Genomic DNA, 17,798 nt, shown 5'->3' with positions numbered 1-17,798 from the left:
TCTTGTTGCACTAGTGTAGTTTGGAAGTTCGGGAGAGTGTCCCGACATTCGGGGAGCTTTAGCTGAGCTCCATTTCATTTTGTAACTATCACAGCGTTGCATTTTTCGTGTCGTATTGCCCCTGCTTAAACTCAACGAACAAGACATTTCCCTCGTGCCCCTGGCGCCTAACGAAATCATGTAGCGAAAACCATCATTCACAACTACGCTTTACGGGTGGAAATCGATTGCAAATATACACAGAGATGCTGTGCGTGATCAACTTTGCCCTTGGAGAATTAAATTAGCAGACAGAGAGAGAATTAGCTCTTACCTTTAGCAAGTCTACTCCTCGATGATGCCGCTCTAAGTCATATTCGTCATGTTTCCAGTGTAGCTATTGTGAGACAGTTCTTGCATCTACCCAAGTCCGCCTCTTCTCTATTCCATTTGATAAAATCCGAAATGTATCCATTCCACATTATCAATATATCCACATCTGACTTGTATGCAGCCGGCGTTTTGTTTACTTGGGTCTTCTTCGGCTGAAGACTGCCGCACATTTCCCCGCCACTCTTATGAGGCGCTCCCTCTAGCGGCCCGCCAAGTAATTGCGCAATAAGGAACAATGGAGCCGTTACAGCGGCTGAATCGATACTTGGCATAGGCATATCGATAACCCATCGTGAGAGAAAATATCGCGATGTATCGCCGTATCGAGATATCGTCACACCCCTAGTGCAACATCAATTCCCCTTTTTTTAATCACTATACGAATACAAAGTATGAAATAAACACCAATCACAGGTTAATGAACTGTAAACAGTGAAACAATTGATAGATTAATTGATTCTAAAAATATTCAACAGTGATGGCACTAAACTCAACCCTGAACCTCAGAACTGTGGGACACGAACCACTCTATCCACCTTGATTCCTCAAAGCACAACACATTACATAAATTTGAATGGCGTCTCACTTTTCTCACTCTTCCCCATTTGAGTCTCCAACCAGCCATGCCCCTTACCAACATGAACTTATAACAATATTATTATAGTGAATAAAAACTAACAGAGCTTTTGTGTTTATTGGAAATGTAATTATTCTGATATTACTGTATGGAATGTGTACAGATGAAGAATGGTCAAACATACTTTTAGAATTTATTTTATTACATAAAACTTACTGATCTTTTTTCTTTTGAAATCGTACACTCGACAAATACCGCATATATATATATATATATATATAAAAAACTGAACCTTAGAAAACCTAATCTAAAACATGTTTTGAAAAAAATAATATATACTAAAAAAAAACATGCTCTAAAAACAAATTAAAAGTAACTGAATTTAAAAAAACAAAAGAAAACTAATGTCTATGAAAAATTGACAACTATTATAATGCTGACTTGCTCAAGAAAAGCACTGTACATGCATGCATGATAGCATCACTTATTCATGATGGGAAAAACATGAAATGCTATTAGTTTGGTGTTATAATTTTTTAAATATACAATCAGTTAAAAATCTAGCAGAAGTGATAAACTTTATATACCTGTTGTGCACAAATGTCGCTAATTCCGCTCAATTGTGATTCCTCTTAACTGCAATGAGGATGTCCATTTCACCCAAAGTGTATGATGTCTTACACAGTATATATAGGTTTAGAAATTTTGGGGGGATATTTTTTTCAATGCAGTAATATTATCAAAAAAGCACTTGGCACTGTTATGAATGTGGATGTGGACCCAAAAGCGGAGAAACCAGGCAGGAAGATGACTGACAGGAATGAGAACAATTTTATTGACTGGAACTAACAGGACTGGACGGAACATGGACAGACATGGCATGACGTGGAGATGACTTGGCAGGACGAGGAGATGACTTGGCATAACGAAAAGATGGTTTGGCATGACGTGGAGAGTAGACGTGAGACAGGAGGAGACGTGAAGACTGGAGGGGACATGGAGTCCTGAGGAGACGTGGAGACTTGGAGAGGCGTGAAGACTTGAGGAGACGTGGAGACACGTGAAGACTTGAGGAAACGTATAGACTTGAGGAGACGTGGAAACCTGAGGTGACGTGGTGACTTGTGGAGGCGTGGCGACTTGGCCAGACGTAGAGACAGGAGGAGACGTGGAGACCTGAGGTGATGTAGAGAACTTGACCAGATGTAGTGAAACTTGACCAGACATAGTGAAACTTGACCAGACGGAGTGAAACTTGACCAGGCTTAGTGAAACTAAGTAGAGTAACTTGACCAGAACGTGGAATCAACTTGACCAGAACGTGGAATCAACTAGCAACACAAACTTAGCAGACAAGACGAGGCGAGACGAGACGAGACGAGACGAGACGAGACGAGGTATACTACAATGTTCCCACACCCGTGTGAAACAAACACCACTCCCTTATACCAACACTAACGAACCACTAACAATACACAGCTGGGAAACACAGCAGGCAGGGGGAACCAATTAGCAACACACACAGGTGGACCTCAGACAAACGCGACAGGGGAACACACCACCACACCAAAATAAAACAACTTGCGGTTATAACACCTTTACCGCAGACATTCTTTGAGTCCATGCAGAAGAGCGATGTGCACAAAGTTACGTTTAAAAGGAACTGCAAGCAGAACTCCACAGGTGAATGAAGTAAAGCAGGTCAGCGCAATCACAGATAAATTGCTATGAAGTGGGCACATGGCTTGGAGACCACCTTCCACTCCACCGAGATCACTCGTGTTCGTGTTTGACACCTATCGCATAGCTGTGGTACGACCCAGCGGTGTTTAAAAAATATAATAGAGCTGATGATACTAATGATGCCTTCAGCAAAATAATTTCTAAAGTGACTGCGTATAATAGAGCTCAGAAGCTGTCTTCCTACGCCTCGATTAAATCCACCAAAATCGTGTATCATCACCTGCGCCAAAACTTAGACCTACTCCGAGCCAGTCCAAGATCGAAGTCTACTTTCAGCTATCATTAAAAAAAAAAGTGCCCTGGGACCGCCAAAACACCCAGCCCGGCGTGGTATGGTCTGCCACATTCCCAACCAGGTTAACGAGACTTGCTCCGTCATTGAAAATCAAGATGTGCCAGTTTTTACACCAGGCGCACTATGAAAATAGAGCCCCAGGCCTCAGCTTATGCCAGTCCATTGCAAGGGAGACAGACAGGCTTCAGTATCGTGCTACATGGAACGCTGCATCAACTTTGTACAGCTCTGCTCCTTTTGGGCTATCTGAAGCCTTTCACACGCACAGCATGGCCCTTGTTTGTGCAGTAGCGCAGTTGTCTTACATGGGGGGGTGCTCCAACATTGGTGGCTGCAGCTGTGTCCGTTCAGCCTAGTGAAACCAGAGAAGATGGGTTCTGCTGATCTAAAAAAATGCAAGAACACAATACAAACAACAGTATATTTCCGATGATTGTGCTAATTGCTAATCAAACACTTGATGCATCATCAGCCAATATTTGGGAAACATATAATGTGTACATTTACCCTGGCAACTTGTGTGAGACCTGACTTGACCTCAGTTACTGTGGCCATTTTGTATTTGTTATAAAACTTTTTTTGCTCATACAGGGAAAATAGTTACCTAACTCTGAGAAACACTGGCTGAAAATTTGATGAAGTCCAACAAAAGCATTGCGTTTGTGTAAATGTTGAACGACACAAGGGATCCAGGCTCTTGTCTTTTCAGGAGAAATTCTGTATCTGACTTTCTCTGGTCTAACCAAAGTTGCTCTACACGTAGTGACCAGAGTCTGATCAACAGCCTTTTCTGTTATAAACTAATATATAGTAATATACACTACTCACAATCACTAACTTTTTTGTGAGTAGTGTATATAGTAAGCAAATAAGTGCCAATATGTGTTACAATGAGCACCTTGTGTGCATAGGACAAGCACTAACTCCATTCTATCTGAGATTATTTGCAGAATGTCAAAGAAAAAAGTGGATATAAAAAGTCTAAACACCCCTGTTCAAATGCCAGATTTTTGTTCTATAAAAAATTAGACCAGGATAAAGCATTTCAAAACTTTTTTTCACCATTAACTCGTTCACTGCCTTTGACAAGTATACTTGTCAATTATATATTTTTTTGAGCGGGGCGAAAATGGGGGAGAATCTGATTATGCTCAAACTAAATGTCAAACTTGGAAACAACTTTACTGATGCCCAACCCCGGTAGATGACATCATTGCCCCATTTTATATGAAATAAACAACAGTTTTCAGAATCCATGGGAGTAATGGTTGTATTTTGTGCAACCTACTGTCAATTAGAAAAGAACGGGACGAGGCAAAAAGCAGGGAGTCTATATTGTCATTTGGTAGATTCGGTTTATATATAATTATTAAACGTAATATCGCGTGGGTATTGAAAATTATGAAATTTTCTAAAATGGCTGTCAGTGAATGACTTAATGTGACCTATAACCTTTATAAGTCAATAAACTTTTAGAAAATATTTTTGAGAGCGAAATTAATAAATGAAATGATGTGGCTTCACAAGTGTAGACACCCTCGAACTGGGATATAGCTTTGATGGTATGTAGCCAATCACATTCAAACATGTTTTCTTGAAATGTACTCTTTGGCAAGGTTATAAAAGTATTTAGAAATAAACAATAAACAAGCTAAAATAAACAAGCTATAAACAATGTTTAAATTAATTAACCAAATTTTATTTGATATACATTTTGTCACACAAAGACGTATGATCCAAGTGCCCATAGACAGCAGCCAACTTTTCATCATCCTCAAGCGAAGATCCTATTAAATGTACTTTGCATGCACCCATCTAACTTACATGTAGAGTGCACGTTTCTCTCTCTGTCTCTCTCTCTCTCTCTCTCTCTCTCTCTCTCTCTCTCTCTCTCTCTCTCTCTCTCTCTCTCTCTCTCTCTCTCTCTCTCTCTCTCTCTCTGCTGAATTTAAAGGGAATGAGGGGAGCCGCTTCGGTTGGCCGAAAGTCAGCTGCATTCCTTCTCACAATGGTGCAAACAGCCACTTCTACCTACGCTTGTCTACAAACGTACCAAAAGAAAGAAAACTCAGTTAAACTGTGCTTTGCGCTAGACTTGCGCTAGATACAAAAATAAAGCCCCAAGTCTTTCGAAAGCTGTCATTGCGGTCATATAAGGTATTTGTAAGCATCACTAATTGCTAATGTGAGCTGATCAACACCGTATGCTCATGCAAACAACAACTTTCTGTCTCATTTACTAGTTCTATTTATTGAACTATACAGTATTATATTCAGGTTTACTGCTTGCTTGGATATGATTTGTTTGAAAGTCATCAACATCAGTATCCTTGCTACAAAAAATGTGTAGCATATTGAACATTCACGTCATTTATTCACAAGAAACAGTATGTTATGTGTCCTCTACTATATTTTCACAAAACGGAATTTTCTTCTGTTGCAAACTTAACCTGTGCCTTTTTTTTTTTTTTTTTTTTTTTAATGCCAAGGTTCAGTCCTGAGTGAGATGGCGTTACCACTACAATGCCACAGAACAGTGCTGTTGGCTGTGGCCTTCTTTTTCCTGCCTTGCATTACTTCCTCCCTTAACCTGGAAGATCCAAATGTCTGCAGCCACTGGGAGAGGTTTGTCTGATGATTATACATACATTTACGGTGGTTATTTTTCAAACATTTTAAATTAAACTCTAGCAGAAGGTTTGGGTTGATTCCACTACTGGCCAAAAGCCTACTTACCTGACTATATATATTCACTGTCCTCAATGTACATGCTGCTCTGTAAGGATAACAACTGACTATTGGAATGTTCACGATGTGCAATGTGCAGTAAATAAATAGGAGCAATAAGGAATACACTGAAAAGTGATAAAGTTCTAATTACGTATTTGTATTTATATTGAAATTGGTGTTGTTGTCCCACTCGATTTTGGTGTTACCTTGGCGGAGATCCTGTTTGAACTTTCTAGTTAAAAAATACAGGGTATAGCTTCTGTATAGTACTTACTGTTTAAAAAAAACACTGTTAACATTTTGATCATCAATATTTACTTCCTGGTGTAATATAATAATAAAAATAGTGAAGTGGTGCTTTGAGATGCAAGTGAACCGACTTGAATGTTTTTTTTTGTGATACATGCTTTTTGCAGATCTGTTTTTTTTTTTTTTTTGCTTTGACTTGTGAGTTCACATTAATATAGGAGCACGGTATGGTGGCAGTAAATTCAATTCAACTCGCATGACACTAAGCAGTAGTGCGGCAAATAGTAACCATCTAAGCAGAAAAGACATTTCAAACTGTTTACCACTCTTTAGGCGGCCTGACACTTGCACGACTTTTGGGCACGATTCTGTCGTGGCAAGTCGTGTCATTTTGGGGCACGAACTGGGAGGTTCCCGCACTGTTCATGACTAGTTCATGCATAGTTCACGACGAGTTCACGAATGCTTGACCATTCGTGTCCACATTGACACGAACTGACACGACGAGTTCACGTATAGTTTGCGCATAGTTTACGCACTTCCCGCATTTGCATGAGTTCGCGCAATTCGGACGGTGTCGTGCCAAATTGGGCACGCCATATAAAAAGGGGGCCTCCCCAACCCAGCCAGTTGCGTACACGTCGGCTGTCGGGTTCCGAGGTGGCTGGCGCTGGCACCGGCGAGGGGGTGGTGGGGGAATGCCGCGGCCAATTCCTCTCTCTCCGGTAATGATCCTTCCGCAGGTTCATCCACGGAAACCTTGTTAAACTTCCTCTAGTATAGTCACGTTTGATCGTCATCTCGCCGCGCCGCAGGCGCCGGGGAAGGCCCATCCGAGGCGCGCACTGCCACGCACTGGCTTGCATCCTTCCCGCATCGTCCCGACGAGTTCACGAACAGTTTGCTCATAGTTCACGACCCGGTCGCGAAATTTTGTCGTGACAAAAATTTTGAACATTTCAAAATTTTTGCCCCGAAATGGCACGCAGTCACGACGGGTTTACGCACACTTCACACCACTTTATGACTAATTCGCGCATTGGTACGAATCGAGTCGTGCTAATTCGTGCCACAAAATCGTGCAAGTGTCAAGGCGCCTTTTGTTGAAATTTATTGTCAAAACAACCACAAAACAAAGACAATTATAAGTTGTGTTTTAAAACAAAAAAAGCAACATTCCCTTAAGAATTGCCCCACTAACTTCTTTCTAAAACACACAAAATAATGGAAATTGCCAATGACATGCTAGCAGTCAACACAGGTAGTTGCGGTTTTATGACTTATATGACTGATATTACTACTTGGCGCAACATTTAAAAAAAAATCTCTCATAGGATCTCTTATAGGACCTGGGAATAGGATAGCACAACTGTATGTCTGCCAGTGGTGAACGGTGATATCTGAGCGTATGTAAAGTATATCCTTAACCTAAAGTATGAGCTGCAATAATCCAACCTGTTCCAACCCTTTGTTGAGTGAGCCTATCAGAACAACGAGTCTTGTGAGTTAAAATAGCTCAGTTGGGAGAGCGTTAGACTGAAGATCTGAAGGTCCCTGGTTCAATTGGCTGTTTTGGCAATTTAAACCAACGTTGTTTTTTCCTTGAACCTAAAGTATTATTTGTCATAAGCTCACGAATTCGTTCCAACCGTTTGTTGAGTGAGCCTATCACAACAATTAGGCTAGTTTCGTGAGCTGAAATATCTCAGTTGGTAGAGCGTTAGACTGAAGATCTAAAGGTCCCTGCTTCAACTCCGGGTTTCTGCAATTTAAAGCAGTGTTTTCACACAAAGTTCAGGTCTGTGCGAAGCCATTTGAACACTTCTTCCATCAAGTTTAATGTCTATATACTAGAAAGGTCTTCTTCCTCACTAGAAAGACACTTCAGCTCGATAATAGACTGACAGTCTACTTTAACCTGAAGTATTTTCTGTCATACTCATCAGAATCCAACATGTTCCAACCGTTTGTTGAGTGAGCCACTCAGAGAAACAAGTCTCACATGCAGAAATAGCTCAGTTGGGAGAGCGTTAGACTGATGCTCTAAAGGTCCCTGGTTCGATTATGGGTTTTGGCAATTTAAAGCGGTGTTCTTTTTCCTTTAACCTAAAGTATTAGCTGTCATAAACTCACCGATCCGTTCCGACCGTTTGTTGAGTTAGCCTATCACAACAATTATGCTAGTTTTGTGAGCCGAAATAGCTCAGTTGGGAGAGCGTTAGACTGAACATCTAAAGGTCCCTGGTTCAATTCCGGGTTTCGGCAATTTAAAGCAGTGTTTTTGCGCAAATTTCAGGTCTATGCGAAGCCATTTGAACACTTCCATCAAGTTTCATGTCTATATACTTGTAAGGTCTTCTTCCTCACTCGAAAGACAAATCAGCTCGAGAAGAAACTGAAAGTCTACTTCAATCGAAAGTATTTTCTGTAGGAGACTCATGTGAATCCAACCTGTTCCAACCGTTTGTTGAGTAGCCACTCAGAACAGCACGTTACACAAGCTGAAATATCTCAGTTGTTAGAGGGTTAGACTGAAGTTCTAAAGGTCCTTGGTTCAGTTTCGGCAATTTAGAGCAGTGCTTTCACACAAACTTCAGGTCTGTGCGAAGCCGTTGAACACTTCTTACATCAAGTTTAATGTCTATATACTAGTAAGGTCTTCTTCCTCACTAGAAAGACAATTCAGCTCAATAGTAGACTGACAGTCTACTTTAACCTAAAGTATTTTCTGTCATGGACTCATCAGAATCCAACCTGTTCCAACCGTTTGTTGAGTGAGCCACTCAGAGAAACAAGTCTCACATGCCGAAATATCTCAGTTGTTAGAGGGTTAAACTGAAGCTCTAAAGGTCCTTGGTTCAATTCCGGGTTTCGGCAATTTAGAGCAGTGCTTTCACACAAACTTCAGGTCTGTGCGAAGCCGTTGAACACTTCTTACATCAAGTTTAATGTCTATATACTAGTAAGGTCTTCTTCCTAACTAGAAAGACAATTCAGCTCAATAGTAGACTGACAGTCTACTTTAAACTAAAGTATTTTCTGTCATGGACTCATCAGAATCCAACCTGTTCCAACCGTTTGTTGAGTGAGCCACTCAGAGAAACAAGTCTCACATGCAATGCCAATGTCGTGTATGTAACTATCACATCCAATTTTGCTTGTCTTGCAAGCCTGTGTGTGATAGTGGCAAAGTTAAAAGATGCAGACCTTTTATGCTACTTACCATAATGAAAATTTTGGAAGAAGTCTTCGATTCGGAAGTTAGCTTCCCCCAACCGCTTTCTTAACCGCTTGCTCCTCACAAAGGTCGCGGGGGGTGCCGGAGCCTATCCCAGCTGGCAATGGGCAGTAGGCGGGGTACACCCTGGACTGGTTTCCAGCCAATTGTAGGGCACACAGTGTTAATGGTGGACCAGCCATTCACACACACAAGCACACCAATTCGGAGCGTCCAATTAACCTGCCATGCATGTCTTTGGAATGTGGAAGGAGACCGGAGTACCCGGAGAAGACCTGATTCAGTCATAAAATGCTCAAATAAAAATAGCTATTGTAAAGATATTTTTGGGCACATTGTTACAAAGTGCTTGTCTCTGTGTGCCCTGCGATTGGCTGGAAACCAGTCCAGGGTGTCCCCCCCCTACTGCCCAAAGCCAGCTGAAATAGGCTCCAGCACCCCCCGCGACCTTTGTGAGGAATAAGCTCTCAAGAAAATGGATGGATGGATGGATGGATTGTTACAAAGTGCAGCTTTAACTAATTTCTTTAGCCTCTATAAAAAATGCTTGATATGACTAATCTACTGAGTACTTTGCTCTAGTACTGGTAGAAGAAATCTATTCTTATTTGTTTTTGTCTGAATGACTATCTTGTTTCATTATTATTTCAAATTTCAACTGACCAAAACGCATGTGCATCTTGGTGAAATGCTTTTCAGTCTATTCAATTATATGGTCACTCTGTTTTTATAAAGTACAATATTATATACTGCTTTTTTTCTTTTTCAATAACAAAAACTTTTTATCTGGGGAGGTTGGATAATAGCATTTCCTTTCATTTCATTGATAATCTGAGTTACAAGTGTTTTTCATTACAGAGTAAATCAAGCTCAAATCTCAAGGCACCACTGTCTATATAATAAAAGCGCAATACTGCTGCTGGTTGTATTGAACTAAGGATATGGAGCATCGAGTTGATGAACAGCGATGGACTTTTATTTTACCCTGACCCAATCAAACAATATTCACACATGCACACAGTACAGTAAAAATGGCTGCAGGACTGGATCAGGAAGTGTCTTAAACAGTTTTGTCTACCCCGCCATGTAAACTGAAAGTGGAAATGCACACGCAGACACAGTGTTCAGTGAAGCTTGTACAGTCCCAAAGAACCACGTAAATTCCTTTTGGATAAACTTGGGTGGTAGAATGTCATGCATGAAAGCCCAACACACACAGGGATTCCGACTTTCATTTATGTCTGATCTCTCGTCTCCTTCACTTCCTGCGGTTTCAGATATTCAGTGACAGTTCAAGAGTCCTATGCCCATCCTTTTGACCAGATTTATTACACCAGCTGCACAGACATCCTCAACTGGTTCAAGTGCACCAGACACAGGTGAGGACAATCATGTCAGTGGCAATAATTTTCTTAGATAGTTCGTGCTCTTTTTTTACACGTTTATTTCTATTCCTTACACTTTTCTAAAGTTTGCAGCTGGTAAGATTCTGTACTCTATTTTCATGCCTGGCATTGTAAATCTGCAACAAGGCAGGTTAGCCAGGGCTGTTAAAAAAACAAAACAAAACAAACAAAAACAAAACAAAACGGTGGTTTACGCCGATGTGCGCGTGAACACTATATTCGACTATATTCGCCGCTAATCAATCCATTCAAATGTGGCACACTCACATCTCACATGGAGACGTACATCTCTGTGCAGAAAATGAAGCAATCTGTGCATGAGCAGAGCATTGTCACTGGCATTGACAGTGTGGCAACAGACAACGTAAGCGGGTACCCTCATCAAATACAATATTTATACAATATTTATTTATGTCTGTGGACCTTGCGCCTGCACAAAAATCAGGATACAGTACACCAGAATTTCCATATGTGCTGTCCACGAAAATAGAGCCCAAAGTTTTTGTGACCATTTCAAATTTTGTGCCATTATCCGATTTTTTTTTTCTTTTCTTTACATATAAATTTCATGTGACCAAAATGCATGTTTATCAACACCGGGCAGCTACAATATCCTCCTGACTACCAGGAAAAAAAATATATTCTCCAATCATGTTTATTTTGATATTCCCCAATCTTTGTGAAGTAACTGGAATACTGCAAAATAAATTTTTGAAAAAAAAAAAAAAAAAAAGTGTTTATTTTTAAGCTATGATGTGTCCATTACAGATGACATTTTTTAAAACTTAAATGCTAGGCTCAAATACAGTTAAAATAATTCAAACAATACTTTAATCTGTTCTTAAGCGTCTTATAGAACACATGGTAACAACATTTTAAGCCTAAATGTGTTTAATAAAAAAGTGTTACACACTTTTCCTCTTCCCTAAAAAGTGCTTGCACTGAGGGAAGCCCCACCCCTTCACATTTGGTATCATTGGAAAGCTCTGAATGTCCTCTATAGAGCACAAAATGAGTTAATTCAATTGTATGCACTGGGCGGGAGATTTTCAGGTTTAAAAAGGTCCACTACAGAGGACAAATTTGAGTTGCTGATAGTCAGGAGGATATAGAAGTAAACAACAATGTGTTGTGATTCACATTCAGTCAGTCTTTTTAAGTAATTGCATTCTGAAGAAATCAGTTAACGTTTCAAGTGAATATGCAAAAACGTCACTATCTTTTCCAGGTGTAACGTTTTAATGTATATTATAATAGTGTCATATAATATAACACAATGTTTGAATTGTCTTGATCTCATCGCCTGACCTCACTTCCTGTCTGTGCCCAGGGTAAGCTATCGCACTGCGTATCGCAGAGGAGAGAAGACCATGTACCGCAGGAAATCTCAGTGCTGTCCGGGCTTCTTTGAAAATGGCGAAATTTGCGTTCGTGAGTATCTTCATGAATTTACCGCTGTATAAAAAGGTTGACTTGTCTACCTTAATGAAAGATGTGCAGTAAAATCACCAGCACCAAAGAAAATGACAGTTAACCCATTGAATATTGGTAATGGAGTAATGTGGGGGACCAGTATTTTGGTCAAGTCAAATAGTTGTGCCCCAAAATGGATCTGTTGTAGGGCAACAACAAGCAATGTAGATGTTCTCTGATTCAACCGTCTTACATCCTTCCTCTATCCCTCTCCAGCTCATTGTGCAGAAAGCTGTGTTCACGGCCGTTGTATGGCCCCCAACACCTGCCAGTGTGAGCCTGGATGGGGGGGTTCCAATTGCTCCAGCAGTAAGTAGTCCAGCTGTTGCTGTCTGTGAGGTGACAAGTCTTTGTTTGTGAGAGCCTAATGTTCTGTGAAGCTCTGTAAGAGGAAAAACAGATTGGATCTTCTCACGGGCTGTTTTACTGGTTGCCCACACGTTGACACACCATTTGAGTAAGACATAATGTGTATTTTCCTGTTATGGCAGAGTTGTATTTGTAAGTTTCTTATACAGTGGGCATCTAATGTTGAACACAATGTGGTGCAGGGCTGGGTGAGAGGCACTTTGTGTAAGATGTTTGTGCTTTCCCCCTCTTCGACAAGAATGAACATGAAATTTTCAGCCGTGGCCTTGATTGGTTAAAACAAACGTGTAGAATGTCGCATCGTCCAATCAGCTCGAATTATTATACAGACTGTCCCGCCTTTTTCCGATGAAATTACTGTGGAGAGGTACCAGATGGATATAATCCAAGTTCCAATGTATAAATAAAATGCTGTAATTTAATCCGCACACGATGCCACTTGCATTAGACATTTAATGGCCACTGGTTGTTTGTAGATGTTTGGTTTGCTACAAACTTCTGCTTAGTACAGTCCTTCCCTAATAGGGGGGCGTGGTGCGACACAAGGGGTGGCATGTAGGATATGGAGCATGTTTATTAAAAAATAAATAAATAAAAACAAATACCATACTAAAATAGAAAAGTATAATTGCACATCCACTAAAGTAGGTGGCAGTGGTACTCTCACTGTCGGAAAGTGCACACGGATTAGCTCCTCCGCAGAAATATACTTACAGTAACTGCAATTTTATAGAAAATGGCACTATTTATAGTTGTGGTGGAGAGTTGGGGGAATGCAAAACATTTTCTACTTTTGGGGGGGGGGGCTTGTGAACCCTATATGCTGATATACATGCAGAGCCCAGAGGGTGTGCCCCTTCTGTCTTCAGTTTCAGCCTGTAATAAAGGAGAACATTGTTGAGTCTGGCCCTTGGGGCTTCCCTTGGCTCCACTAGGCCCGGCCTGTCTGTCGACTGTCACAGACGTGATGTTAATGAGCACAAATTGAGTGATACAAAAATATTTCTGGGCCTAGGCATTTTCAAAAAACTATTGTCATAATTTGATAATAAACAATCAGATCAAGCAGGAGCGCTACTAGGATATGTTGGATTTGTTCAAAAAAATGTCTCTTTGGCACTCTTCAGTGAAGAGATCTGCAAAGCATTGTCCAAAAAGAGAGAAAACTGAGGCACTCAAAGGGGTTCCAAGTAAAAGGCCTTTATTTCAACATGGCCATTTGATTAAAAATTGCCTAATCGTTTTGGCCTTGGTAGGCCTTCGAATGCCGACCGAGGCCGAAATGCGTAGGCAGTTTTTAATCAACTGGCCATGTTGAAATAATTTGATAATGCCTGCTAAGGTAGTGTCTAGTTTAGCAGTTGATTTGCCTTTTTAATTTAGCAGAAAGAATTAGCGAGTGCTTCACAAAAGTCACAAGAGCATAAATGTATTTAGCCCATGTTTGGGGGTGCTTCAGCACTTCCCAAATGAACAATAGCACCCCCAAAATATTGGGTATTTGAGTATTTGTAACATTTTAAATAAGTATAAAAGTGAAAGAAATTTACATCAATAAATTAATAACAAGAAGTAGGTAAGTAAAAGAATAACTAACTAAATAAATAGATAGATAAATCAATCAATAAATAAATAAATATCAAAATTCACAACACAAAATACAGCAGACAACACAAAGCACCAAAACAATGCTTAGTCTCATGGTGCACCAAAAGCCGAAGAATACGGATGGGTCTTAAGACAGGCTTTAAAAGTAGATAGAGAGGCAGATTGCCTAATATTTTGTGGTAGGTCGTTTCAAAGGAAGAAACCGGCAACTGCAAAGGCGTGATCCCTTCTAAGCCTCCGCTTTGTCCTCTGTACCTCCAGTTGTGTTTGGTCTGTTGACCTGAGGCACGAGGCAGGTGAGAAGGGGTGCAAGAGCTCAGCGAGGTCAGGTGGGGAAAGAGCATTTAGAGATTTAAAAACAAAAACAAAGAGAATCTTAAAATGGACTCTAGATATCACGGGCAGCCAGTGAAGAGAGGCTAGGATAGGAGTTATGTGCTCCCTCTTACGGGCACCAGTTAGGAGACAAGCAGCAGCATTATGGACAAGCTGGAGATGCTGATTCCAAGATAAAGTGCATGACAGTAATTCAGCCGACATATAACAAAGGCATGGATTACCATTTCTAAGTGCTGCTCAGATAGAAGATTCTTTACCTTAGCCAGATCTCCTAACTGTGAACCCGTCATACTGTAATTTAAGGATTAATATATCATCATCTAGCCAATAGCATATTACTATAATGCTATAATAACATTGCACACCTCCGTCCCTCGCTGTTCCAGACCACGGCCAAATTGCTCATTCTTTTATCACTTCCAGACACAATTACTGCAATAGCCTCCTCTTTGGATTTCCTACCTATCTTCTTCAAAAACTGGAATACATTTAGAACTCTGCTGCCCGCCTCCTCACTTACACCCACTCCAGTGAACACATCACCCCCATTCTTTAACAACTTCGCTGGCTGCCCATACAGCACCGCATCCAGTACAAATTTCATTTATTGACATACAAGTCCCTCCATAACATGGCCCCTCGCCACCTTGCTGATCAAGCGCCACTGTCCCACCCGGTCCCTTCACTCTGTTAGTGAAGGGCGAGTTCTACCCTTCTCACACCCTTCACCCACACAAAATTGGTGATTAGAGACAGAGCCTTTGCCGCTACAGCTCCCACTCTCTGGAATTCACTCCCTCAACCGATTAGGAACACAGACTCACTCGAAAACTTCAAAACTCTGCTCAAAAGCCACCTGTTCAAACGGCTTTTCCTCAAACTCATTGTCTGTCATGGTGGGCGCAATTGATTGCAAATGGGTAAACCAAAACGCGGATAAATATGGCAGGGAGACAGGCAGGTAGGGCAATGTGTAGAACTTCATTTACACATGACAGGTAAGGTGAATGAACAATGACGGGACAGAACGTGACTGGACGCCTTCACTGGACGGGATGGGAGAGGACTGGTCGGCAAGACTTGGCGAGGGGAAGCTGGTCGCCAAGACCTGACTGCACGACTGGAAGCTAGCTGGTCGCCATGACTGGACTGGATGAGGGGAAGCTGGTCGCCATGACCAGACTGGGCGAGAGGAGGCTGGTCGTCATGACTGGACTGAACGAGAGGATGGAACGTGGGCTACTAGACGAAACGGGGGCAACTTGACCGAACGTGGGCAACTTACAGCGGTGAGGACGACTTGATGGTGACGTAGGCGACTGGCCGGTGACAAAAGGTGACGTGGGTGATCAGACTAAGACGAGGATGACTTGATGGTGACGTGGGCGACTGGACGGTGACAAGACGAGGGTGTCTAGGCTGAGACGAAGGTGACTTACTGAGACGATGGCTTGACGACCGAAACACACGCACACACACGCACACACCTGATAATGCTCCCACACAGACTGGACAAACACAACAGACTAATTACGCCAACACTGAGATACAACTAGGGAACACAATTGGCAGAAGGCTCTGATTGGTCCCACACACTTGGAAGTGAAGAAACACACAGGTGGACGAGGTTAGAACTAATGAGACAAGGGAAGAAATCAGGGGTGTATTTCACAAAACAGGTTTAGTGTGAACCCTCGGTCAAGAGACCCTGAAAAGTGGGAAACTGCGTTTGCCGTTCCAGAAAGGGAGGTAACTGAAACCAGAGGATAAGAGGAACACTTGCCTGTTTCATAAAAAGAGGACATTTAAGTTCTTGGTCAGTTACCGTAGTAACATGATCCATGAACCTAAGCTGGTAACCTAAATATTCATTGCGAGACTGTTATCAGATCGCGCATAGATATGCTGGCAGTTCCGCACAGTTTTTAAGCGGTACTGTTTCACATCACAGTCCATCATCTACATATACAACTTAATCCTTCCTTACATTTGCAACATTACCCGATGTAGTCATATGCGCTCACATCACAGCATATAACGTATTGCGCTCCATTTTTTTTTCCCCCTGATACCCGTTTGAGTAATGTCTTTATATTTCATCTAAGTTTTTTTATATTTCATCTTAAGTCAAGTGTGCTTCTTCCTCACAGGATTGCACCTGCAAATTGCAATAATGTTCTCCCATGCCGCTTTCCACAATGGGGAGCCGCTGTGGCGTTGCACTTTTTTTTTTTTTTAAATGTAAAGACATGTTCAAATTCACCTAAAATTTTCAGTTGAGGGGGGCAAAAAAACAAACAAATAAAAAAGTTGCAGAGCGCGGCGCCGTGCTCTGCTTCCCCGTTGCCATGGTGACTCGACGAATCGGTGCTCCATTGAGGTGGTCTTTTAAGTCTGGTGGTAACTGCAGGTGCAACTACTCAGCGTTGATATAACTCACTGGAATCAGCTGTACTGGACCCGAAAACGCAGAGTTTCCTATCTGAGGGTATGTCAGCTCGTTGTTCAGAGTTAATCTCACAGTTTGTTGAAACTGCTTTGTGAAATACACCCCAGGAACACATGACAAACACCAACCACAGACAAAAACAACAATAACGCACAAAACTAAACAAAACCCCAACCACAGAACCAAAACACGACATTGTCTTATATTATTGTTTTGTTGTCATTTATACTCTCTGCTGTGTAAAGAATCTTATAGTGTCCAAACAAGCACTATATAAATGTAATGAATAATAATAATAATAATAATAATAATAATAATAATAATAATAATAATAATAATTATTATTATTATTATTATTATTATTATTATTATTAGAAGTTCCCGTCACAAATAATTTCAAACCCCACATTTAACTAATCCCTTTCATATGCCTCTCCAACATATTTATTTATTTTAACTTGGATAAGTTCCTATCCTAACACTGTTATGTCTGTTCCATAGTTTCACCCTATAGATACAAACAAACAAACAAACACTTGAACACTAGGTTTTTGTCTTTAAATTATACCCTTACAAAGTTAAAAAAAAAAAACAACAACAAAAAAACAAAAAAAACAAAAAAAACATTGTGTACATGACCTGGGAGCAGATTACAGATGACTTTACATATTAATAGTGCTGTTTTAAATTCTACAGGATCAGAAAATTTTAAGACTTTAGATTGGAGGAACAACTGGTGTGTGTGGTGAAGTAATACATGTACTATTCTAAAATCTCTCTCTCTTTTTTTTTTTGCAGTATAAACAGTGGTTGTAGTCCAGGTCTGTGTGTTTCCACAGACCACTGAAAAGTAGTTTAAATATGCTAACATTCTTTTGCCAGGATAAGGAATGCTTGTGCTTGTGCTTGCTGAATGCATGATCGGATGTGTTGTGAGGATTCTATCAATT

The 17,798-nt window shown here is 40.9% G+C and overlaps 1 protein-coding gene and 4 non-coding genes across 6 annotated transcripts in view; all 5 read left to right on the top strand.

Moving 5' to 3' along the window:
- Positions 1–17,798, top strand: part of megf10 (multiple EGF-like-domains 10) — a 94,904-nt gene that overhangs the window by 12,712 nt on the left and 64,394 nt on the right. For both annotated transcript variants that reach the window (XM_077496433.1, XM_077496432.1), the window contains exons 2-5: positions 5,477–5,612; positions 10,482–10,583; positions 11,941–12,041; positions 12,300–12,392. In XM_077496433.1, coding sequence (XP_077352559.1) covers positions 5,494–5,612; positions 10,482–10,583; positions 11,941–12,041; positions 12,300–12,392 — 415 coding nt within the window. In that variant the 5' untranslated portion in view covers positions 5,477–5,493. The remainder of the gene's footprint in view (positions 1–5,476; positions 5,613–10,481; positions 10,584–11,940; positions 12,042–12,299; positions 12,393–17,798) is intronic.
- trnaf-gaa (transfer RNA phenylalanine (anticodon GAA)) lies at positions 7,661–7,733 on the top strand. The gene has a single exon. It is a non-coding gene; the product is annotated as a tRNA-Phe (tRNA).
- On the top strand, positions 7,971–8,043 carry trnai-gau (transfer RNA isoleucine (anticodon GAU)). Its single transcript has one exon. It is a non-coding gene; the product is annotated as a tRNA-Ile (tRNA).
- On the top strand, positions 8,159–8,231 carry trnaf-gaa (transfer RNA phenylalanine (anticodon GAA)). Its single transcript has one exon. It is a non-coding gene; the product is annotated as a tRNA-Phe (tRNA).
- On the top strand, positions 8,771–8,843 carry trnaf-gaa (transfer RNA phenylalanine (anticodon GAA)). The gene has a single exon. It is a non-coding gene; the product is annotated as a tRNA-Phe (tRNA).

This window comes from Festucalex cinctus, chromosome 15 (genome assembly GCF_051991245.1).
Source record: "Festucalex cinctus isolate MCC-2025b chromosome 15, RoL_Fcin_1.0, whole genome shotgun sequence".
Lineage (NCBI taxonomy): Eukaryota > Metazoa > Chordata > Actinopteri > Syngnathiformes > Syngnathidae > Festucalex > Festucalex cinctus.
This window is presented reverse-complemented; position numbering and strand designations above follow the sequence as displayed.